This window comes from Canis lupus, chromosome 20 (assembly GCF_011100685.1).
Source record: "Canis lupus familiaris isolate Mischka breed German Shepherd chromosome 20, alternate assembly UU_Cfam_GSD_1.0, whole genome shotgun sequence".
Taxonomy (NCBI): Eukaryota; Metazoa; Chordata; class Mammalia; order Carnivora; family Canidae; genus Canis; species Canis lupus.
The window spans coordinates 56006705-56030900 of NC_049241.1; the positions used below are offsets into that span (position 1 = coordinate 56006705).

A 24196-nucleotide genomic window follows, 5' to 3' on the forward strand; every position below is an offset into this window, starting at 1 on the left:
TTCTCAGTTATCGCGTATTTATTTCCACATAAAAATCCCCCAAAGCTCATGGAGATGATGTCTGAACATCACGACAGTAATCATAATGAAGGGTTTCTTTTTTTAAAAACCACAAAACTCGCCGTGGTGAGGATGGACATGTGAGCTACGACCTGGGACACATCCCACGTGTCATGGGAGGAAAACCCGGGGTCCCTTTCCCACGAAGCCCGGGGTCCGTTGCGTTTTGGCTGCGACCGCCCCGGGACGCACGCCTTGCACAAAGGCGCTCTGAGTGCGGGCAGCGGCTGGCCTGGACGTGGTGGCCCCGTGGGGACGGAGCTGTGCGCCTGGGGACAGCGCCCCCCACCGCGGGGTCCCTCTTTATTCTGGAGGGGCTGCCGCGGCTGAGCCGGGGTCCTGGGTCCTGCTTGCCGGGGTCTGTGGCTGCTGGTGGTCCGAGGGCGGCGGGCCAGCCGGGGGGTCCCCGTGCAGCTGCGGGCTCGTCTGGGGCTGCGGTCTGCCGCTTCCTCTCCCTCTGTCGCCTCCCTGGCACCGGGCAGCCCGCACGGTCCCAGCCCTCGGCTCGCACCCGGCGCCTGCCAGCCTCCGCTGCCTCGGGCTCCAGGTGACACACAGTCACCAGGCCCGGGCCACAGGCCTGTCCTTCACTCAACATTCGGGAAACGCGGTAGAAACACACACTTAAGAGCCCCCCCGCCCCCAAGTGTCCCGGGGATCCAGGCCCAGGAGCGCTCAGAAACCCCGCGTTCCCCAAGGCAGGAGCCTCTGGTGTTGGGGGTGGGAGCGGCCCGTGACATGCAGGACCCCCTCCCACGCAGCCATGTGTGCGGCACCAAACACCACTGGCCCCTCCCAAACACCTGAGGTCCCAGGCTGAGAGGCATCTGACCTTTCCTCCGGGGCCAGGAACCCCACACTCACCATCTCCACGGCTAAGAAGCTGCGTGAGCTTAGGAGGGGCCGGGGGAAGGCGTCCATCCCAGTTCTCAGGTTTATATAAATAGAGACTCTTAGGACTGGAGGGGACCGCAGAGGGCCACATTCTGCAAGCACTTGCCGGCCTTTTCTTAAATGCCTCCACCGGTGGGGAACTCACTACCTCTAGAGGCCAACCTGGCCAGCCCTGGGTTTGGGCTGCATTAGGAAAGTCTGTCTTTTGTCCAAGGTCAGTTTGCCCCCTTTGACGGCAGGTCCCCACAGCGTCCGGGCTACAAGGATGTGCTCTCCCAAGTGAACTTCGAAATACTCAAATCTGCAGTACCCTGTATCTTCCTTCATGCAGTTCGGAGCCGGGTCCCCTTGGGGGGAACTTCAGGGGCGCATCCCAACCCTGCATTGATTGTGGAGGGGGCTCAGGAAAGTGGGGAGACTTCATTCCCTCAGTAGGAGGTATTGATTGATCAGGATTGCCCTGCGGTGGCATCCATGTTAAAGGGGCTTGAGAATGTTCTAGACTGGGAGGGGCGGCTTTGTAACTGCAGGGCAGGGATGGTTATCGGCAGCGCACTTGTGTGCTGTGGGTTCCGATGCTCCCAGAGATGGCGGGTGTCACAAGAGATGAAGGGAGCTGGTCAAATGGAAGGCTGGGAGGTCCCTGGGGCACGGCCCTGCTGGGCGGCTGAGCTTCCAGGCCAGATGCCCAGAGCTGCAGGGAATATTCTAGGAGAAAAGGCACAAGAACGAATCCAGATCCGGCCAGGGAGCTGGTGGGCATCGGTGGCTCCAACGTGGGCCAGGTGACAAACGACAGAAGGGTCTCGAACCAGGACTTGGCGCAGTGGGAGGGGTCTCTGAAGCCGTCCAGGACACACGGGTCGTGCCCTGAGCCGCTCGCTCATCCTGGCCATGAGCTCATGAGTGTGGAGGGGTGGAGGGCTGAGAACCAGGGCCCCTTCTGGAACACACGAATACTGCGCTGTTTAAATAATAAAAAACAAAACAAAAATGCTTCCAAGCAGCTAAAAAGGATGCTGGGTTTCAGAGATGGATGGAGGGGACTGGCACACACACCCCCACCCCGAAGACGGGGACTCAGGGCGAGGCAGGGTTGAGGTCCAGGGCCAGAGGGCGTCTGACAGAGGTTTCTTGGCATCTGGAATCTTCTTTCTTGTTCTTCTCTGCATTCTTGTCACCTCAGGACATGCTAGAGAGGAATAAACACAGACCAGGTCACTAGGATTGTTTTTAAAGAAAGTAGGGGATGCATCCCTGTGTGGAATCCAGGAGCACGATCTTCTCCGGCTTTGGGGGTCCTCAGCAGCAAGAGGTGTACCTGCCCGCCACCCACCCTCCAGATGTGGTTCTGAAGGGGACCTCTCTCTCTCTATCTCTCAGCCTTAGTGGAATGGGGCTCCGGGGCTGGCGCCACCAATCAGACCAGAGGGACACTTCAAATCAGTCACTCATCTTTCTGTTCCTCCGTCTGCCCATCTACTCACCCACCTGTCTGTCCATCCATCCATTGCTTCCTACAATCTCTTCCATGTCCTTAATGATTTTTAAAGATTTTATTTGTTCATTTTTAGAGAGAGAGAGAGAGAGAGAGCAAGCATGAAGGGAGCAGAGAGGAGGAGAGGGACAAGCAGAGTCCGCGCTGAGTGAGGAGCCTGACATGGGGCTTGGTCTCACGACCCTGAGATCACCACCTGACCCAAGATCAAGTGTCGGATGCCTAACCGACTGAGCCACCCAGGTGCCTCATCTTTGATCATTTAAAACATCTTGATTTATCACCCCTACCTGAGGATTCCCACGAGGAGTCTAACCCTGCTTTTCATTGTATCTGCTGGCTCTCACTCATGGTGGCTGCCTTCCTTGCATGTTCTGTGTCTGTGGACACAAAGTCATCTCCGGAAGACAGGGATTGAGATGACCTCGGAGATGTACCGAGAACTTGCTTCCATTCAGTGTACCCAGGGCAGTGCTGGTCTAAGACCTTTTTTTTTTTTTTTTTTTTTTTTAAGATTTTACTTATTTATTCATGAGAGACAGAGAGAGAGGCAGAGACACAGGCAGAGGGAGAAGCAGGCTCCCTGTGGGAGAAACATGATGCAGAACTCGATCCCAGGACCCTGGGATCATGCCCTGAGCTGAAGGCAGACGTCCAACCATGGAGCCACCTGGGCACCCACTAAGACCATTTTTGATGTTTCTCTCTCGGCTTGGGGCCTCCCGGTCGAGCAGCTGCTATTAAGGCATGTGGTCAGGCCGTGTCCCAGATTTGTAGGAGACCGTGTGGTCAAGGGTTAGCCCTTACTGCTGCATGTTCCAAAGGAAGGTACGGCCCTTTCCCAGATCGCAGGAGGTAACGCAGTCCTTCCTTGGAGGGCCCTGCCTGGTAAGAGTGCCTTTGTCCACCTGGAGACCTTGGGCCACATGGGAGAGTCTGTGCTAACAATGTGACCTAGGATGGGGGGATCAGCCCGGCCTCTACAGGAGCTGAGGCTGAGGTCAGCCCTGGGGGTGACTAGCCATGCATAAGGGACTGCCCCCAGCAAACACCCCGAACACCAAGACGGGGGAGAGTGTCCCTGGTTGGCGGCATGACCTGTGTATTACCACATGCTGCTGAGAGAACTAAGGGCTGTCTGGATAAGTCCCCCAGGAGGCAACTGCTGGAAACCCTGCCCTGGTCTCTCCTGGCCCTGGAATCATGCACCGTTGCTCATGGCTGATCTTCACCTGCATTCATCACTCCTCGGCTGTATTAAACCATAACCGTGAGCATAGCAGCATTACTGAGTCCTGTGGGTCATTCTAGCAAACCTGAACCTGGGGGTGGTCTCCATGGACACCCCCCCACAATACACACACGCTGAGAGGCTTCTCCTGGCATCTAGAACAGGTGTGGACGCTGACACTGGCTGTGGGCAGGCAGTGTACCCATGGCTAAGTAATACAGCCCAGGCTTGGGGCACCAGGCCAGCTCAGTCACTACAGCATGCAACTCTCGATCTTGGGGTCATGAGCTCAAGCCCCATGTTGGGCGTGGAGCCTACTTAAAATTTAAAAATAAATAGCTATAAAAAGTAAATAGATAGATAGATAGATAGATAGATAGATAGATAGATAGATAGCAAGTCCAGGCTCCACATGGCCTGGCTCCAGGCACGCGTCTCAGGCAGGGCTGCCGTGCAGCCTGGCTCTGGGGCCTCCTGTCAATGGCACCCCCTGGAGCTGTGCGGGGACAGGCTGCTTGCCACAGAGAAGACCCTGTTGTCCTGATAGCTGGTGCCCCTCTGACCCCAGACAATAAATCGTGGGGCAGTTCCCATGGGGTAGGCTCCACGTGCGTGGAAAACCGGGCACCAAGATGGCCCTGCTTCTGCCTCACCTTGTTTCCTGATCTTCCGTGGCCAGAGCAGACCTGTGGAAGAGAGATGTCTTAATGTCGTTGGCCTATCTGGGGAGCCTTGGCATTTGGCCGCGAGCTCCACGAGGGCCAGCACGGCCCTGTCGTCATCTGGGGCCAAGCAAGCATCAGCACGTGTCTGTTGGGTTGTCAGTGAGCCAGGCGGTCCGGAGAAGAGGGGCCGAGGCTCCTCACTAACCCAAAATGAGACCAGTAATGTGCCTCAGGGTCCTGGCCTGGGGAGGCCAAACCCACCCCCGCGGAGTGGCATGATAGTCACCTGCCAGCCTCAGCCACCCACGGTCCCTACCCTTGGCCTGTGCTGGATGCAGGGGGTGGGGGCAGGGGATGGTCCCGAGACACAGCCCCTGCCCCCAGGTCGTGCAGGGCAGGGATGGAGGGTGACCCGGGCCAGATGCAGAAGGCAGGCCGGCCAGGTGGCGGTGGGTGGCAGGGAGAGGGCCAGGGCCGCGCCGTGTTTCTGCCCGTCCCAGGGCAAGGTGCTAAAGGACTTGTAACAATATTTGCTGAAGAAAGAACAGGGGAGGGGGAATGGGAGCAACTGCTCAATGGGTCTGGGGTCCCTCGTGGGGTGATGGGCACTGGAATGGGCACTAAAAACGGTTCATTGAGGGACGCCTCAGGGACTCAGTCAGTGAGGCATCTGCCTTTGGCTCGGGTCCTGATCCCAGGGTCCTGGGATCGAGTCCCAGTTGGGGGGGGGGTCCCTGCTCAGCAGGGAGTCTGCTTCCTCATCTGCCCTTCCCCCTGCTTTGCGCACTCTCTCTCTCTCAAATAAATAAAATCTTTTAAAAAATACCCCACAATAGTTCATTGCACATCACATGAATTTCACTGTGGTGAGGAAGCCCCCGGAGAAGAGGGGGGACCATGGCCGGCCATCCAGGGTCGTGCTGCACGGTGGGCGCGTGTGTTCTGAGCCCCCGTGGCCCCGAGAAGGCAGCCGAGCCCCAGAGAGGAGCAGGCTTTTCCATTTTATTGACTGTTAGTTCATCTGTCTACCTACCTATTTATTTTTTAAAGATTTTATTTATTTGATAGGGAACACAAGTAGGCAGAGCAGCAGAGGGAGGGAGAAGCTGGCTCCCCAGTGAGCAGGGAGCCTGATGTGGGACTCGATCCCAGGACCCCAGGACCCCAGGACCATGACCTGAGCCAAAGGCAGATGCTTCACCAACTAACCCCCCAGGTGCCCCCATGTTTATTTATTTTAAAAGATTTTACTTTTTTAAGTCCTGTCTGTGCCCAACGTGGGGCTTGAAGTCACATCCCGGAGACTGGGAGTCCCACCCTCCACTGACTGAGCCGGCCTCTGCGGTGTCCCCGAGGGGCAGCCCGGGTGGAGGGAAGGGGGACCCCGATACTGAGCCCCCACAAGGGAGTGGGCATCATGCTGGCTGTTCACACCCGCATTCTTATGCCCTTGTCACGACAGCGTGGGGGGCACGCTCACCAGGGGTTTGGGGGCTCGGCGGCCCTCGCCACGGTCACCTGCACGCTCACCTGTCCTCCGCCGACGCGGCCTCTGGCTTCTCATCAGACCGGGGCAGGACGAACTCTGGCTGCGGCCTGGTGCTGGGGACAGACAGAGGCGGCAGGGTGACAAGCTGGCCACTGTGGTCTCTGCGGGTAGTGTCGGGGGTCTCCCTGCCCCTGCACAGGCCCCCAGGGTGCAGAGATCACCCAGGGGTTACTGGCAGCAGAGGCGGCCACGGGGATGGGGCCTGACCGGGGTGGCCCATCATCCCAGATGCTTGTGCCCTCGTCCTGTGGCCCTTGTGGCATGGATGCTGCCACCCTGTGCCCTGACTCTGGCCTGTGGTGCTGGTCTCTGTCCCCCCCGCAGCTAAGGCTTGGGGGGCCCGGATGGGGGGGCACTACTCAGGGAGACAGATTCAGAGAGACAGGGAGAGAGAGATGGAGAGAGGGGCAGAGAGGGAGGAGAAAGGCAGACAGACAGACATCTCCGCCTCACACCCAGGGCGGGGCTCCTGTCCTAAAACCAGAAGCTGCAGCGACGATGAGCCGGGAGAGGCTGCGGGACTGGGCCCGAGACAGTGACCCTGCCGCAGAGCGCGGCGTGGCCGTTCCTCTACCTCTTAGAAGTGGAATTACCAGCTGTCCCAGTGATTCCATCTGGGAAAACAGGGACCCAAACGGATGTTTGCACCCCGTTCACAGCAGCCCAAAGGTGGGGGCAACCCAGTGTCCATCGTGGATGAAGGATAAACCCAGTGCACTCTGTCCACACCCGGGATACGACCCAGCCTCGGGAAGGAAGGGGCCCCAACACCTGCCCCCACGTGGATGGATGGACCCCGAGGACACCGGGCTCAGGGAGGGGACCTAGACCCAGAAGGATGCCTCCCGCAGGACCCCACTCCCAGGAGGTCCCCAGAGGAGGCCCGTCCACAGAGACAGAGGAGGTGGTGGGAGCCAGGGGTGGGGCAGGGGGGCGGGGGTCAGTGGTTCCTGGGGACGGGGCCTCCGTGTGGGGAGATGGAAGGTTCTGGAGGCGGTGGGGGGCGGTGCACGGCGGGGTGAGTGTGCTTCGTGCCCCGAGCTGTGCGCCTACCGGGGGTTACGATGGTGAATTTCATGTTATATATATTTAACACAATAAAACATTGAGAAAGAGAGAGAGAGAGAGAGAGAGAGAGGACAGAAGGCGGGACGGGGAGGGGAGGAGGCTGGGGTTGGTGCGTCCGCCTGCCCTCGGCCTCCCTCCCTGTCGCCCTCGGCTCGTCATCGTGCAAGGCCACCATAGCTCTGCTCCTTCTGTGGCCCGTCCACCCATGTCGCCCACCCTGCCGCGGGCTCCCCCTTCCTTCCTTGGCGCCGTGTCCCTCTCCCGGGCTGTTTGCAGAGCCCAGGACCCTGTCTTAGCCACCTGCCCCCCCACCCCAGGGCAGGCACGGGGCCTGGCAGGGATCGCCCCGCCCCGTCTCCCAGACTCGGGGTGCGGCCTGGGGCAGCTGCCTTGCCGACTCCGGCCCTTGGGTTCCTGGGCGGTAAGATGCTGTCAGGAGCCCTGGCTCTGGCCTGCTCCGGGCGGTGGGGAGCGGGGTGGGGTGAAGGGGAGATGGCGCAGGGCCCCGTGACAGGGTGGGCCTGGAGTAGCCCCGGGGCCCCGTGACCGCCACACACGGTGATGCCACCAGTGAAAATTGAGCCAGTAAGTTAGCGACGGGGCGTTTCTGGGGGTGTCCGGGGCCAGGACGCTGCACGATAATTTAATCACGATGACGATGAGCCACTGTTTTTGCCGGGGGGTCCCGTCGACCTGATCTCCCACGGTAACCCGCCCGTGGGGCCGACGGGGTTCGAACCCGGGTCTGATTCAAGGCCCTTGACAAGGCCCCCAGCCGTGTGTGTGTAGGGGGTCACCGGCCCCTGTTCAGCTGACGCCCCCACCTGCCCCCCAGACGTGAGCCCGACCCGGCCCGGCCCCGGCCCGACGGCCGCCCCGCACAGACCTCTCTCTCCGGGCCTTGAGCCGTTCCTCCTCATACCTGGAAGAGAGAAAGCACAGCCGGTCGGCCGCGGCCCTCCTGCCCCCCGAAGGCGCCCCGGCGGGATGTCCTTCCTCCCGGGAGGGGAGAAAAGCTCACTGTCAGGTGTGCACACACGCCAGGCTCCGGAGCGGAGAGCGAGCCCCGTAGCGGCCCGCAGCGCCCCAGCCGGGAACACCTGACTCGCTGGCGAACTCCAGCGCGGGGTACAGGCCACTCAGCAGATTTTTTTTTTTTCTTTTTTTTTTTTGCCTGATTCAGCACCAGCAACTGAAGCAGTGCCGTCAGGAAGCGGCATCCTCGCTGATGAGGGCTGGCCGCCACCCCAACATCGGGGCAGCTTTTCTGTAACAGCCCAGAGAGTAAATATTTTCGACTTTGTAGGCCACTTGCAGCCGCGCTACTCCATGCAGAGGCAGCTCGGGAGCAGCCACAGCTGATGCGTCAGTGGGCGGGCGTGGCTGTGTGCCGATAAAACTTTATTTATAAAACAAGCTGTGGGCCGTGGCTTGCCGGCCCCTGCCCTGCGCTAGATGCCCACTGTGTTCCCCTCTGCTCCGCTGCTCCCACTCACGTCCAGAGGCTGGTCCCCACCACCCCCATCCCGGAGAGGGGAGATGAGGAGGCTAGCATCGCTGGGGCTGGGGACGGGGGACACTCACACGGCACAGGGACACTTACTGCAGCACGCAGTCTGGGATCTGCACGTGTTCCATGGGGATGAGCTGCTCCAGATCCTCCAAGCTGTGCACATACTGGATCTTGTTGATGAATTTGACGCTGGCGGGGGGAGAGGGGGGCAGACGCCTGAAGTCCGGGCCCGGAGGGGGCGCTGGCAGTCGGGGATGAGCACACAAGCCTCCTGCACGATGTCCCGAGCACCTTCCCTCAAACCTCCCTGGCTGCCCAGGCTAGCCTCGACCCCCGCCCCTCGTGGGGGTGCACAGAGCAGAGCCCAGGGTCAAGGGGCAGGGTCCCTGCCGGGCTGTGTCACCAGCATGCTGCTGTGAACTCATGGCCGCGACTACTTTTTTCACATTTAATTAAACTTAATTTCGGTAACACGTAAAGTGTTAAATGACCTTTTTTTCAAGGTCAAACGATGTTGCTGAACGACAAACATAAGGCCCGGAGCATACAGCACTACAGAAATAATAAAATGATAGAGTAACAGTAAAAAAAAAAGAGAGAAGATAAAGCCAAACATGTACAGAAGTGTGCTAAGGCGTTTCATATCTATTTTTAGAGATGAGATAAGAATTTGGCTCCAGCTTTCCCGCAGCCGATGCACAGGGGGACAGATGAGGAATCACACGGTTCGCAGTGTCCATTAGGGAAAAATAAAGCGGCTGCTTGGCAGAAGGCGGCTGGTCACTGATTCGGGACGACAGGTGTCCCCCCACGGAGGGTCACAAGCGGCCATGTGCGGCACAATGAGTGGCCCCAATTGCCTTCATGCAGTTCAAATCACTTTTTTTAATACAAAGGAAAAAAAAAAACCCAACCCAGTTATTCTTGGAACATGGAGTTGTCTCGAGAAGGGACCGGGGGCAGGGCGTGGGCCTCAGCCAGCCAGGCAGGAGTCGTGTCCATGTTACCTGAGTGCGTCCAGGCCCAGGGGCTCTGAGGGTGGACGATCTGATCCGTTAGGAAGGGTTTTAGGGTACGCAGAGCCCGCACCTGCTGCTCTGGGTGCCGGGCTATCCATACAGGCGGAGAGCACGGCCGCTGCGGCCCCGCGATGCCCACCGTGCCCGTCCCCTGACACTGTGCCCGAATCTCCGCGGTGACAAGGCTCCGTCTGCCTGGGGGGCCCACGTCCTATCTCCCGGCGAGCTCAGAATGGCCTCCACCTTCCTAGGCTTATAAATGGGGAAGCTCATGTTTCTCTCCCGCCTCCTCTTTTTTCTTTAGAAGCTCAAACCTGGGACACCTGGGTGGCGGTTTAGCGCCTGCCTTCAGCCCGGGGCGTGATCCTGGAGACCCGAGATCGAGTTCCGCATCGGGCTCCTTGCACGGAGCCTGCTTCTCCCTCTGCCTGTGTCTCTGCCTCTCTCTCTGTGTCTCTCATGAATAAATAAATAAAATCTTAGAAAAAATAGAAACTCAAACCTGACCCCTCAAAATTCGCCGTGGGAAAGCAATCCCAAGTGAGAGAGTTACCTGCATCAGGGCAAACGTACGTTCCCGGTTGGGGGTGCCAAGGACGGCAGAGCGAGCTTCTGTTGGGCAGGAGGACGTCTTCACCGTTTTGCCCAGCGGTTGGGGGAGGGGGGGTTTCATCATGAGCACACGCGGCCCGTGATTAGCGCACTTACCTGGTTTTACTAGTGTGCAAGTGTTTCAGGGTGCCACCAAGTCCCTGAACACACACAGTCTGACATCACCTCCTTGCAAACTGTTCACGCCGAGAGCGTGACCCTCTCAGAGCGTGGACCTTCCCTCAACCTCGCCACACATCGTGAACTGGGAATGTGGATGTGATGGATTTTTCTTTTCAAGTTTATTACGTAAGCAGTCTGTACACCCAACGCGGGGCTCGAACTCATGACCCTGAGATCAAGAGCTGCACACGTGCTCTGCGGCTCGAGGCAGCCAGGCGCCCCTGAAGGGTCTCGATCCGATTCAACGCTTTGAAGCATATTGGATTCAATATGGGGTTTATGCCATCGACTGGGGCATTTCCTACGACTAGTTTCGCTTTACTTGATCTGCATGTCGGGTGCTCTTATATCGCGCGGTGAACCCAGCGGGTGGGGGTCCCCAAAGCCTGCACATCGAAAAGAAAGAACCGGCTTCCTGATGCTCGGGGAGGCCGCCTGGCGGCTCCTGGAATGCCCCACCCGCGAGGAGCGCCCTGGTGACCTGGGCCGGGACCCTGTCACACAGTCTGTGTCAAGGGTGTGACTCGTGGTGGGCGTCTCGGGCACATCACGTCAGTGTGACCGCTGGGCCACCCGAGGACAGCAGCTAAGGTCGGACCCTTGGCTACTCCATCCCCGTGTGGCTAAACCCGGTGTAAACCTTGGAGAGCAAGGGGAGCTCGCCGCACGGGAGGGGACAAGTGGAGTCTGGACGCCCGCCCGCGTGCACCTTCGTCCCTTGCACCTTCACTGCATCCTTCCCCTGCAGCAAACCGTAGCAGCTGCTCTGAGCTGTGAGCCCTTGCCGTGAATCACCACACCTGAGTCTCGAGGACCCCAACGCACAGGGTTCCTGCATCATTGCGGGGAGGGGCTCGGACCCTCCTGGCGTCCTCGGGGTCCCTGCGCAGATGCTGTGGCGGACGGAGCTCGGCCCACTTCTGGGGACTCCGTGGGCTAGCGACCTGGCTGCGTGACCCGGGCTGGGTCCCTTGACCCTACAGGGTCCCGGTTCCCTTATCCGGGCAAGGAGTTCGCGACAGCATCGGCCTCTCAGGCTGCGGTTGTAAATGTTAAGAGGGATCCAACACGTAATACGGGGGGCTGCCTGCTATTATTTTTCCTGTTTGTTCCTCAATAACCGCACCTACGGCTGAAAACGGGTTAAAGCAACAATACGTAGTCGCCCTAGAGAAGCTGCAAAATCCGGAATAGAACAGCAGAGGCCCATGACCCGAGTGGGGGCCCCACACAGGGCACAGCGTCCTTACCTGATAAAGGGCCGGGAGATAGCCAGGACGGTGCGGATGAACCAGGACGGGTGCACGATGATGAGGGACTTCAGGTTTTTCCGCAATCTGGGGGGAGGAGGGAGCAGAGGGAGCGCCCCCGGGAAGGGAGGAGCTAAGGGGTGGTTCCTCCCCTGCGCTCCCTGGTCCGGCCACGCTTGTCTTCAGTTTCCAGGGGGTGGGGAAGAGGGGTCCGTGAAGCTGGGTTGCGTGACTGCTTTGTGGGGTTTGCAGGTGGCCACCCTGATGTCTAGTCCTCGCTGCCACCTGCTCCAGAACCGCCGCTCCCCCACCTGGTTCTGAGCACCTGTCACAGTCATGTCAAACTGCATCGCCCCCCCCTCCCGATTCCTATGCTATAGCCCTGCCCCCTGCACCTCGGATCAGGACATTGGGAAATAAGGTCATCACAGAGGTAATTTGCTAAGAGGCCATGCCAGAGCAGGGTGACCCTATCCTGTCACCAGTGTCCTTACAAAGAGGGGATGTTTGGACACGGACACAAGGGGGACAGGCCATGTGACCACGGAGGCAGAGATGGGGCGACGCGTCTACAAGCCGAGGGACGCCCAGGATGGCCGAGGACCCCCGGGAGCCCGGAGGCACAGGGACAGACGCCCCCTCCCAGCCCTGCCCACAGCGATCCTCGGCCGCCCGCCTCCGGGGCCGGGCTGACGACCACACGGCTGCCATGCAGGGGCCCGGGGGTCCCTTGCTCCGGGTGAGCCTCCACGCGCCCTCGCCCCCGAGGCGGCCCCGCCGCACTCACCTCCTGTCGATCATCTGGTAGCACTTCTTCAGCCAGCCGATGCCGGGCATCCTCCGCCGGGGGGTGGCCCCGTTCAGGTACACGATCATGTAATCCTCCGCCACGAGCAGTTCCAGACTGCTGATGACGTACCTGGTCGCAGGTGCGGGAGACGGGGGGCAAGAGTTAGGGAGCCGCGGTCCCCACGGCTGAACACCCGGGGCACCTGGCCTCTGGGCTCTCTCGCCCCCGCCATGCCAGCCACACCTGCTCAGCCGGCGGCCCTCCCGGCTCGCTGGGGGCGGGGGAAGGGGTAGACGCAGCCCCCTCGAGATTCGTGTCAGTGGACAGACCGACAGCAGTCGTTACTACCTGATGGGGCACTTACCAGGCACCAAGTGTTTTATACGCGTGAGGATAGAGTGTCTCGGTTAATCCTGAGCGGTGGGTCTCACAGCCCCAGTTACAGGTGGGGAACGGGCACCCCGTGGACAGCCCCCCCATCGGACCTCACCACTCTGGGGTCCGTCCCTGCCCCTTCCTCCCTGAGCCATTTCAGAGAAATCCTCTCCTCTGTCTCAGCCTCTACTTCCCCACCTGTCAGTGGGGGGTGGGGGGGGTGGGCTCCCTGGTTTCTCGGCTTCTTCCGGCTCTGACCGGTCATCCTCTGAACCACGGGCCCCCCAGCCCCACGGGGTGAGAAGGAAATCTTCACAATAACAAACACAGGACTAATCGTGATTTGCGAGCCCTTTCTGTTACCCGCAGGTGTATTATCCGTCTCCCTGATAACAGGACTGGACCAGGCTGTCCTGGGCAGGTGTCGCACCTGCAGAGGGAGGGGCATCAGCACCTACTGGTGGTGTTTCTGCACACGCAGTGCTTGGGCCCGTGGCTGCCCCACGGTAAATGCTCAGTAAGCTCGGGTGGCAATGGGGGGGCGTTCAGAACCCCGGGCCGGGATGGAGCGAGCGGCCACTCACAGGAAGAGGTTCTCCATGATGTAGTGGTAGTCGGGGGAGCTGCTGTCCGGGAGGAAGCAGGCAGCAAACACGATGATGGCGTTGAGACCTTCGCCGTAGTACCCTGGGGACAGGCGGCCGGTGAGCGGCGGGAGCTCTGAGAGGCCCCGTGCTCCGGCCCAGGCACCCACCTGCTCGCCAGCCAGGCCCCTTCCCAGAGGGCACAGCTCTGAGTCCTAGAACCTCGCCCGGGGGAGTCAGCAACCCCCACCCCCATCTGGCCACCCTCACAGGCACCCGTGAGCACCCTTGTGTGCGCCCACCCAGAGACGAGGGCGTAACATCCCTGCAGAAGAGACTGAGGCTCAGAGAGGCCCTCCGACGACCTGCAGGCGGCTGGCTGGAGCCAGGAGGAGCCCGAGGGGTGCGGTCTCACCTCCGTGGGTCACTACCCTCATGTAGGGCCGGATCATGTGCAGGTCGATTCGGTGTTCTTGTTCTCCGATGATCACCGTCCTCCACAGGCGCCCATTGGCGGCACCACCATCTTCCGTGGCGCCGTCCCCAAAGAGGTCCGCGCTGTCCCCGGGCATGTTCTTGGCGGCAGCCACGGGGGTGTCATCTAGAAGCGGGCCGGGACGAGCAGAAGGGACGCCTGAGGCCAGACGTTTTATTGCAACCTCCTGCCCGGGACCCCTGTGCCCTGCTGCCTGTGGACGTGTCACCCCATCCTTCTCCTGTGACACTGGTCCATGTGTGTCTCCCTGCCCGGAGCCCCTGCTCGTCCACTGTCCCTTCCTGCTCTCCCTTCACGCTCCAGCTCAACTGCCACCTTCTCCAGAAGGAAACCGGGTCAGTGATGGGAAGCCCCCAGCGCGGAGAAGCCCAGGGCCGGGTGACTTTGTGGCTAAAACTCAGCAGACACCTATCTTTTCTTTTCGTTTTTAAGATTTTATTTATTTGAGAGAGAGAGAGAGAGAGAGAGAGAGAGAGAACCAGCAGGGGGAGTGGGAGAGGCAGAAGCAGGCTCCCTGCAAGGAGCCCGAGGCAGGACTCGATCCCAGGACCCCAGATCACGCCCTGAGCGGAAGGCAGATGCTCAACCACTGAGCCCCCCAGGTGTCCTGAATTCCAGCAAACATCTAAAGAGGGATCGAGTCCTGCCTCGGGCTCCTTGCAGGGAGCCTGCTTCTCCCTCTGCCTATGCACCCCCTACTCGCGCTCCCCCTCTCTCTGTCAAATAAATATATGAAATCTTTTTAAAATGAATAAGTGGGTAACACCAATCCTTGTCCCTCGCCACTGCAGAAAATTCGGGGCATCCCAGTCGCCGGGGGGCAGGGTGGGCCCAGGAGCACCCCCAGTGTGACAGCCCCAGACATAGCCCCGTGACCCCTGGGGCAGGATGGCCCCTCAGGTGAGACCCACCCCCCACCCTGTCCCAACGCCTCACAGCACGGACGACCAGCTGCGACGAGCTTGTGCCCATCGGTTTTGCTGTGCCCGGGCCTCACCTTCCCACTCCAGCTCGTTGCCGTTGCCCAGGAACTCCAGCGAGTCGGTCTCGTCGGGGGTCTCGATGTCATCCACGTTGATGTCCAGGTCATCGGGGGTGTCCAGGAAGTCGTCAGACAGCAGGGAGCCCTCGCTCTGATCCAGGGAAATGTTGATCTCCGGGGCGACCAGCGTCTTCCGCTTGCGATGAGCTCCGTTGAAGTTCAAGGCATTGGGAGGGGCTGTTCGGAAAACCGGGAAAGGAGACAAAACAGCTGCGGCTTCGCCGACCCGGCCAGGGCTGAGCCCCATCGTGCGGACCGGCTAGAAATCTAGAAATCGGAGGACGTCCTGTGGGGCCGGTGGGGGTTCATGCCCTAACCTTCTGCCCGGAGGGGCTGCTTCCTAGCTCGCCTCGCCTCCCTGGGCCTGCCTTGCTCTCGCCATCTGCCAGATGCGACTTCCATGAGGTGAGTGAGGTCAGGGGCACCCCGGGGCCTGCGGACCAGCCCCAGACACTGTGCTCCCCACCCGCCAGTCCCTGCGACCACAGCTCCCTCTGCATCCGGCCAGCGGATGAACCCCCACGGGTGACTTTTGGCCTCTCCCTTTAATAACTGGCATGAACCGACCCCGGCACTGGGGCCAGGCCCCCCATGAAGTGCTCCCCCAGCCTTTTCACGGGCCATCTTTGCACTGATATCCATGCCAGGCAAGTTCTGTTATCATCCCCTTTGCCAGGTGAGCACACTGAGGCACGGGGGGTACAGGTGCTCCCTCTGGAGCTGGTCAGGGTGCGCGAACCTCCAGGCTTGCACTGCTTTCTCCCGGACACCCTCAGCCTGCACGCGGTCTCCTTGTGACAGGTGGCTCCTCCCCAAGGGGTTAGAGCCGATCCCGCAGTGAGTGCAGCAGAGCCAGAACCGGGGTGGGGGGGGGGCCGGAGGTTACCCTACGGGCGAGGAGAGCCCCCGGCTGCCCCCAAGCCCGCTCTTCTGGAGACCCTGGGAAGGCGCGGCCAGGTTCACCATCGAGGACAAAATAAATGGGCCGATGCGAGAGCCCTGCCCCTCTCTCACCGGATGAAGACGCTCCTCGATCCACAATTAAATGCACCAGCTCCTCACTTTTCTTTTTCTTTTTTTTCTCTGAATTTCTCCGGCCCCGAGCCACGGGTCAGAGGTGACCGCTTCACAAGTGGCTTGGAGGTAAATGTGCGCTTTGGCACAAAGTGATAAAAACAAAACCGCCCTGTTCACTCTGTGCCTGTTCCGTGCTCCCGCCACTGACGTGACGCCTCGATCTCAGCATGACCCGGCGTGGCAGGTCGCATCAGCCACTTTACAGATGGGGACACCGAGGTGGTGATTGCCGGGAGCACGTGGCTGGGGCGCGGTGCATCCAGCGTGCTCGGTAGAAATGGGGCTCCCTCTCCCAGGGGGTGGAGCTGCGGGGTCACAGCATGGTGACAGGGAGACAGAGGCTGTCCGCACAACGATTCTCCCCAGCAGGGAAGCAAGGCGGGGGTAATGCCACGGGGGTGGGGTGGGGGGTGGGCACCCGCAGCACAGAGCATCGAGCCAGAGGAGTGCTCTCCAGCCTTAAAATCCAATAGAATTAAAAAAAAATCTGATAGAATTTGTCCTGCCAAGCTTCAGACTTGCTGGGATCGACTGGGATCGATGATCTCTGTCTTCCTTCCTATTTTTCCTTTTGGGAATGAGGTTGTGTGTCCCACGCCTGCCCCACCATCATATTACGGAAGCCGGAAACCTGTTGGGTATCCCGTGTTCACGGCTGAAGAGGAATTCTGTCCCAGGGTGAGCCACACTGGAGTCTTCTTCCTCTACGGCCCTCGGCTGATCAGATGCGGCCCACCCACGCTCTGGAGTGCAATCGGCTTTACTCAGCGTCTACTCATTTAAATGTTAATCTCATCAGAAAAGTGACTCTCAACAGGAACATGTAGAATAATGCTTGGCCACATCTCTGGGTGGGGTGGCCCAGCCACGTGGACACATACAACTCACCACCCTATCTCTCCAGCTCCTTAACTAAATAAAAATCACGGACCCCTGGGTGGCTCAGTGGGTTGAGCATTGCCCTTAGGCCCAGGGCATGGTCCCAGGGTCTTGGGATCGAGTCCCACATCGGGCTCCCTGTGGGGAGCCTGCTTCTCCCTCTGCCTGCATCCCTGCCTCTCTCTCTGTGTCTCTCATGAATAAATAAATAAAATCCTTTAAAAAATTTTTAAAAAAGGAAACAGGGCCCAAAGGGGTGAAGGGACCCACCAGGATCACCCTCTGGGGATGTGACAACAGCAGGCAGAGCCTGTGTGCTCAGGCCGGGAGGAGGACCGGTACCCTAAGGTGACCAACCATCCTGAATGGCCCCAGAAAACTGGGCCGTGCTGGCCCCCCGTCTGGCTCGCAGGCAGACCTGGCTCCTAGTGCTGTGTGACGTCAGGGATGTGGCTGTCCCTCTCTCGTCAGTCTTCCCTCAGAAAGGGTGGGCGCTGTGATGAGCTGCATGGGGGAGATGCGGGCAGAGCGGGGACCGCAGCTGGACTCTGAGGAGATGCCACTGAGGAGGACTTATTCAGGGGAGCTCCTCTGGCTGCCCTGGACCCCCTCTTATCCTGGGGCTGTGAGCCCTCCTGAGCGCTTGGAGCAGCAGAGCCTTCCCAGGCCTGACTTTGCACCTGGCAACCCCTGGGCACTTTATACATGTCGCTTCATTAAATCCTTGCACACCCCCTTCTGTGGGAAGCTCACTACCTACATTTAATAGATAAGGACCTGGAGGCACAGAATGGCCGAGCAACCAGCTCAAGGACACATAGCAATGCCACGTGCCAACTTCATGACCCACCGTGGCTGAGTTCCCTCCGGGCCTCCAAGCAGAACAACCCCCTCCCCTGACATTTCTACAGTCCAACCTCACGCAGAGCGAGAGCTGGAAACAGCGCGCCCCAGGCCACTCGCGCGGACACTTACAGGACGTGTCTTCCGTGGGGCTGCCAAGCGGGTCCATCCCCGTCTCTTCCGGGAGCGGCCTGCAGGCCGGGCCGAGGGCAAACAACAACAACAATAAGACTTGGTTAGTTCTGGGGAGTCGCTGGGCCGGGACACACCTGCTCTCAGCGCAGAAAATCATAACCCGTCAGTGCCAGAGCGGCGGGGGGGGGTTCCCCTTCTGATCATCTATGGATGTTCAGCCTTTCTTGCCTTCTTTTGGATGCAGAATGCCAAAGCCCACGGATGGGGGGCGGATCACACGCACTTTCCCTTCGGAATATGCACAGCACTTTTCAGGGGTGACCCTGCAGAGTCTGGTCCCCGGGATGCGTTTTGGCTACTAAATGCTGCAAGGCGTTGTCGGGTAAACCCAGTGATCTACCGAAAGGCTCTCCGTGGTCACCGCTGGGATGGTTCGAGCCACAAAGGACATCATGGATTATTGGACTCTGAGCCAGAACTACAAAATAAACGGCCACGAGGGGCGCCTGGGTGGCTCAGCGGTAGAGCGTCTGCCTGTGGCTCAGGGCGTGACCCCGGAGTCCTGGGATCGAGTCCCGCATCGGGCTCCCCGCATGGAGCCTGCTTCTCCCTCTGCCTGGGTCTCTGCCTCTTTCTCTGTGTCTCTCAGGAATTAATAAATAAAATCTTAAAAAAAAAACAGCTATGAGTCCATAAAGATGTAGATAAATGATTGAATAAGTAAATAAATAGGAGGAAGAGACAAATTTTTGTGGAATAGAATTCCAAATCATGTATGTAGATTCTCTGTCATCAAGGACACAGAATGACTCCCTTCTCTGTAAGTGTGGGCCAGGACGCGGGGACAGTCAGCAAAGAGGAAGCGAGGGACCCTGCAGGGGAGACACCTGCCCGCCCACCCCAGCCAGGGGACCAAGGCCAACGTCCGCGGTGACAAGCCATGGTGACAGCACGTGCCCCCTGAGATGGCCCCAGGAGGAGGGCACTTTGCTCCGGAGTCTTCCTCCCAAAACCCATCACCCCGGCCTTGCCATGAGAAAAACCCCAGACAGACCCAAGGAAGGGGCTTCCTACAAAAGCCCTGCCCGGGGGCGGCCCGGGTGGCTCAGTGGTTTAGCGCCGCCTTCAGCCCAGGGCCTGATCCTGGAGTCCCGGGATCGAGTCCTGCATCAGGCTCCCTGCATGGAGCCTGCTTCTCCCTCTGCCTGTCTCTCTCTCTCTCTCTCTTTGTCTGTCATGAATAAATAAATAAAATCTTAAAAAAAAAAGAAAAAAAAGCCCTGCCCAGACCTCCATGCTACCGTCAAGGGGCATCAGAATCAGAGACAAGGAAAGTCTGAGAAACTGTCCCAGCCGGGAGGAGCCCGAGGAGATGTGACGCCTGCGTATCCTGGGGGATGCTGGGACGGAAGAGGGACGTTGGGGAAACTGAGGAAATCAGAATCAATCGTGGACTTCGCTCACTAGGAATGTGTCAACATTGATCTGTTAATTGTAACAGATGCAGTCTCCTAATGTAAGACGTTAATCATGGGGGTGCCCGGGGGGCTCACTCGGTTAAGCCCCAGCCTTCAGCTCAGGTCATGATCTTGGGGTCCTGGGATCGAGCCCCCAGCATTGGGCGCCCTGCTCAGCGGGGAGTCTGCTTCTCCCTCTCCCTCTGCTGCTCCCCCTGCTCATGCTCTCTCGCTCTCTCTCTCTCAAATAAATAAATAAAATCTTAAAAAGATGTAAACCCCAGGACAAGCTGACTGCAGAATATATGGAAACTTTCTGTCATATTCTTGCAACTTTTCTGTAACTCTTAATTTATTTACTTATTTTTTTGGGGGGGGTGGGGGTGGCGAAGGGGGAGAGGGAGAGAAGCAGACTCCCCGCTGACTGTGGAGGCCAGACACTGGGGCTGGAGCTCACGACCCCGAGATCGTGACCTGAGCCCCAATCAAGAGTCAGGCACTTAACCAACTGAGCCACCCAGGCGCCCCTGGTAAATCTGAAACTTCTAAAAGGTAAAGTTTTGTTTTATTTCTTTAAAATAACGCCGCCAACTATGCGTTGGTGCCCCTGTAACGGCCAGCTGAGCGTGGATTTGCAAAATAAGACCTTTCTTCAGGCCGCACTGCCTGGACCAGCCTGGACCACTCCTGGGGCCCCGGCTCACACTGCCCGAGTTGGAGCCGGACGCTCCGGCTCCTCTGCTCCTGGGCAACAGGTGTAGGCAGAGAGCGCGGGCTGCCAGGGGCTCTGGCTGCAGGGTGTGCGGGCTCCGGGGGTGCTGGTCAGGAGAGGAGGGTGCTGGAATGCGTTTCCCTTTCACTGAGCATCTGACTTTGGCTCAGGGCGTGACCCCGGGGTCCCAGGATCGAGTCCTGCATCTGGCCCCTTGCGTGGAGCCTGCTTCTCCCTCTGCCTATGTGTCTCTCTGTGTCTCATGAATAAATAAATAAAATCTTTTTTTTAAATAAAATCTTAAAAAAAAGAAAAAGAAAACAATTCATTCCTGCCAGGGCCTGAGTCGGCTCTTGTCTTCCTCTTCTCTCTCCTTTCCTCCTGCTCACGGAGCATCGGGTGTTCCCTGAGAAACCACTTCCTCCCCCACCGCCAGGTGCAGTGATGGGGGGGGAGGTAAGGGAGGAACAGGACCCCACTCTGCTCCCTCGCAGAGGTCACAGGTCAGAACAGGCCCACGGGAAGTGAGGACACGTATCCACAGAAGAACTCACCCCCTGGTGCTCACGGTGACAAGGTTTGCAGCAGCCAAAGGCTGGAAACACCCCCAGTGTCCATGAAGGGGCGAAGGGGTATAGACAACGTGTCCCCCACCTGTGGGCGCGTCACTAGCCCGCGAGCAGGAGCGAGGAGCCCACACGCTGCCCCAGGGTCAGACCCCAAGTCCACGACACTCAGCGAGGGAACCAGACACAGGAGGCCCCAGGGGGTGTGAGTCCACGTGTGTGACACGTGCAGGACAGGCTCATCTACGGGCGGGAAGGGGGCTCACAGGAGCCAAGGAGGGGACGGGGAATGATGGGGAGGGGCTTCCATTTTGGGGAGGTGGAATGTTCTGGAATGCAACAGGGGTGGTGGCTGCACAACATTCCAAATGTACCAAATGCCACTGAGCCGTGCACTTAACCCCGTCGCTTTCACGCTCTGTGAATCCTCCCTCATTTAAAAGAAAAGCAAACAAGCTTGGAATAGAGTCAGAAGAGGCGGACAGGGCCGGAGAGCCAGCCTGTCTCGGGCGCTCCTGCTCCGCACTGCGGGTGACCCGCGAGGGGCCCAGGGCCCCAGAGCCCAGGAAACACCAGCCACCTGCCGGGGGACCCCAGCCTGCAGACCGGCGGCGGGCGCACCGCCTGCAGCTCTGTCCTGCCCACACAGCATCTGGAAACATTTTACATTTGCTGTCAAATCAGAGACGTGACACACAAAAAACTTGGATTTCTATCTTTTCTGCAATCAGGGACCTGCCCTCCGCGAGTGGTGACAAGCCACCAGCAGCCGACTGCGGGCCACTCCTGCTCCCCTGGGCGCCAGGATGCGGTTGCTTCTGGCTCCTTCTAGCACGTCCACCGCCTGCCCAGCGCCCATCGACGAGGTCTCAGGCTGCAATCCCTGTTCTAGAACGAGCTGGAATCACGACTTACCCCACAGGCAGGGCACTCGCGGCGTGCCGGCTTGGAATGCTCGTGGCATGATCTTACTTGCTCCTCACAGCCACCCTAGGAGGCAGGGGGGAGCCCACTGCACAGAGGAGGAAACTGAGGCCGGCCTGGGGTCCCCCCCGGGGCACAGGGGAGTAGAAACTACCCAGTGACAGCCCAGATTCCGGCCACTGCCCTCTACTGCCCCCTTGTGTCCGGTCAGCGCAAGGGCAACGACCCCAATGAGGACACCAGGGAACAATCCACTGGCCTGGGCGCCCCACCCTCCATCCAGCCAGGGGCCCTCTGGACCCCCTCCCCCCCGTCCTGCCACCAACCCCCCAGCCGGAGGGAAGCTGCGCTGTTTTGCAGCCCAGGCTGTCCAATTCCCATCAGGATGTGACTCAGCCGCCCGACCCTGGACAGGGCCGCGTAAATCCTATGCTGGCCGCTGACCCAGAGGATTGTGACCCGGCCACCGCCAAACTGTCAAGGTGCAGACAGGGAAACCGAGGCTCCAGGGAGACAGAGCGGATGTCCGGGAGCCTGGAAGCACCCCTCGCCCCACCACTGATCTCCAGCGCGATGCTTGGGGGTGGTGCCCTTCCTGCTCTGGGCCGGTTTCCCTCATCTTTAAAAGGGACCCGAGCTAGCACCTCGTTTCACGCAGCTAATGGGTACATGGTAGGCGTTGGGGCTCCGGGCTAACTGCAGGGTGGAGTGAGGGCAGAGAGACACTCGTCCGGCCGCAGAAACCCCATCTAGGGGCTGCTGTCAAGGTGTTGGGTAGGCGTGACCTCCGCAGTCCTGTGACGCTCCTTGATGTGGGTCTCGTGCAGCTGGAAGGCATCAAGGTTTCCCCAAGGAAGAGGCAACTTTCCCTCAGGACGGTGGCATCACTACCGCCTGCGATCCCAGCCTGCCCCCTGGGTTTCAGACCCGCCAGTCCCCGCAGTGCATGAGCTGGTGCCTTGGAATAGGTCAGGTGCATGGAGAACACACCTCCTCGGGGCGCCTGGGTGGCTGTCGGTTAAGCCTCCGACTCTTGATCTCCGCCCAGGTCATGATCTCGGGGCGTGAAATCGAGCCCCACATCAGGGGGCATCTGCTTGGGATTCTCTCTCCCTCTCCCCTTGCCCTGCTCACTCTCTCTCTCTCTCTCAAAAAAATATATACATACTCATGTACAAAATAATATAGAAAATATATAATATATTTTATACTTTATATTACATATAAAATATACATAATTATAGATCTGATTATGTGTAATTGCATGTAATTGTATGTACGACACAAAAATACAATAAGCATAATATATATCAATAACGTATAAATGAATAAAGTAACACAAATATAAGTAATTTCCAAATATAAGTAATTTATATATACACATTTAATTATAGAACATATGTTACATAATTAATATATGATTTTAATATAAAGTATTATTAATACTAGATATCGTAGATATATTAAAAAACTGTTGGTTCTGTTATTTTGCGGGGAACCTGACTGATAGTAGAGGGGAGAAAGAGAACAATGGAGTCGACATATATGATGTGGGAAACAAAGGCAGAAGGAAATTATTCCATTTCCTTACTCCCTACAGCCCGCTGACAAAGTCCTTGCAACAGGCAGAGCGACCTTCCTCTAGGGACTCGGCTGCCTTGATGTGACGCTCTGCCAAGGGCAAGAGGCAGCCCTAGCCCGACCCCAGGACCCTGTGCGTCTACTCTGACATACAAAAATCCCTTTGGAAACTTCCTTTATCTCTACCCCCCAAGATATAACCCTCCGAGCAATCATCTGCCAAGCATATGACCCACCAATATACATTTGAAGGGTCTTATGACCAAGTTTTTTTTTTTTTAAGATTTCATGTATTTACTCATGAGACACACACACACACACACACACACACACAGAGAGAGAGAGAGAGAGAGAGGCAGAGACCCAGGCAGAGGGGGAAGCAGGCTCCACACAGGGAGCCCGATGCGGGACTCGATCCCGGGTCTCCAGGATCACACCCTGGGCCGAAGGTGGCGCCAAACTGCTGAGCCACCCGGGCCGCCCTGACCAAGGTTTTATCAGACGGTGATAAATGACATTTTCCCGACAATAGCTAGAGCCCTCAGAGTCCTGGGAGCCTTGTTTCCAAAATACCTTGGAGACTTTGCCTCTCCCTAACCCCCTCCCTAACTTGAGAGAATATCATGGGCCACTCCTCACGAGCCCAGTGCAGCTCTTCCTGCCCCCGGGTCCTGTCCCAAAGGACCCTTGCACCAAAGACTTCTCAAGAATTCCTCCTTGGCCATTGGCTTCGAACCCTACCATCTGTTCCTACATCAAAATAGATGAAGGTGAAGGAAGCAGGATGGTGATACTTGCCACAAAGAAAATAAGCCAGGAGAAGGGGGAGGAGGGGAGGTGCAGTTGCAGGCAGTCAGGGAAGGCCTCTTTGAGGAGGTGACTTGTGAATGGAGACCCGAAGGCAGGAGGTTGGTGGCCTGGGAAGACTGGGGGAAGGCGTTCCATTTGGGCAGAGGCTGGTAGGGGGAAATGAGCTTGGGGAGTCCTAGGAGGGAGCAGGGTCCTGCTGACTTCTAGCCTCCAGGACCGTGCGAGGACACATGTCTGTCATCACAGGCCACCCAGTGCGGCAACCCTGGGACACGCGTGCTGCCCGCGATGTGGACTCCTGGCCTCCCACCTGGGCACCCCTCCAGGATGTGCCGTCTGTGAACCCTGCAGCCCCACGGCCGCGATCTGGCTGGGCTCTTGGGCTGCGTTCCCTTCCTCTGCCC

The 24196-nt window shown here is 58.7% G+C and overlaps 1 protein-coding gene and 1 non-coding gene across 2 annotated transcripts in view; one reads left to right on the forward strand and one right to left on the reverse strand.

Annotated features, from left to right (window-relative positions):
• ATCAY (ATCAY kinesin light chain interacting caytaxin) overlaps positions 1 to 24196 on the reverse strand; it is a 31760-nt gene continuing 7564 nt past the window's right edge. The window contains exons 3-13 of the mRNA XM_038567784.1: positions 17740 to 17798; positions 14764 to 14985; positions 13686 to 13871; positions 13271 to 13373; positions 12309 to 12440; positions 11522 to 11608; positions 8569 to 8667; positions 7852 to 7887; positions 5879 to 5950; positions 4337 to 4369; positions 1 to 2146 (exon numbers count right to left, since the gene is read on the reverse strand). Of these exons, the coding sequence (XP_038423712.1) occupies positions 2137 to 2146; positions 4337 to 4369; positions 5879 to 5950; positions 7852 to 7887; positions 8569 to 8667; positions 11522 to 11608; positions 12309 to 12440; positions 13271 to 13373; positions 13686 to 13871; positions 14764 to 14985; positions 17740 to 17798 (1039 nt within the window). The 3' untranslated portion in view covers positions 1 to 2136. The remainder of the gene's footprint in view (positions 2147 to 4336; positions 4370 to 5878; positions 5951 to 7851; positions 7888 to 8568; positions 8668 to 11521; positions 11609 to 12308; positions 12441 to 13270; positions 13374 to 13685; positions 13872 to 14763; positions 14986 to 17739; positions 17799 to 24196) is intronic.
• Positions 3103 to 3243, forward strand: MIR8802 (microRNA mir-8802). The gene is given in 1 exon segment (NR_128742.1): positions 3103 to 3243. It is a non-coding gene; the product is annotated as a microRNA mir-8802 (primary transcript).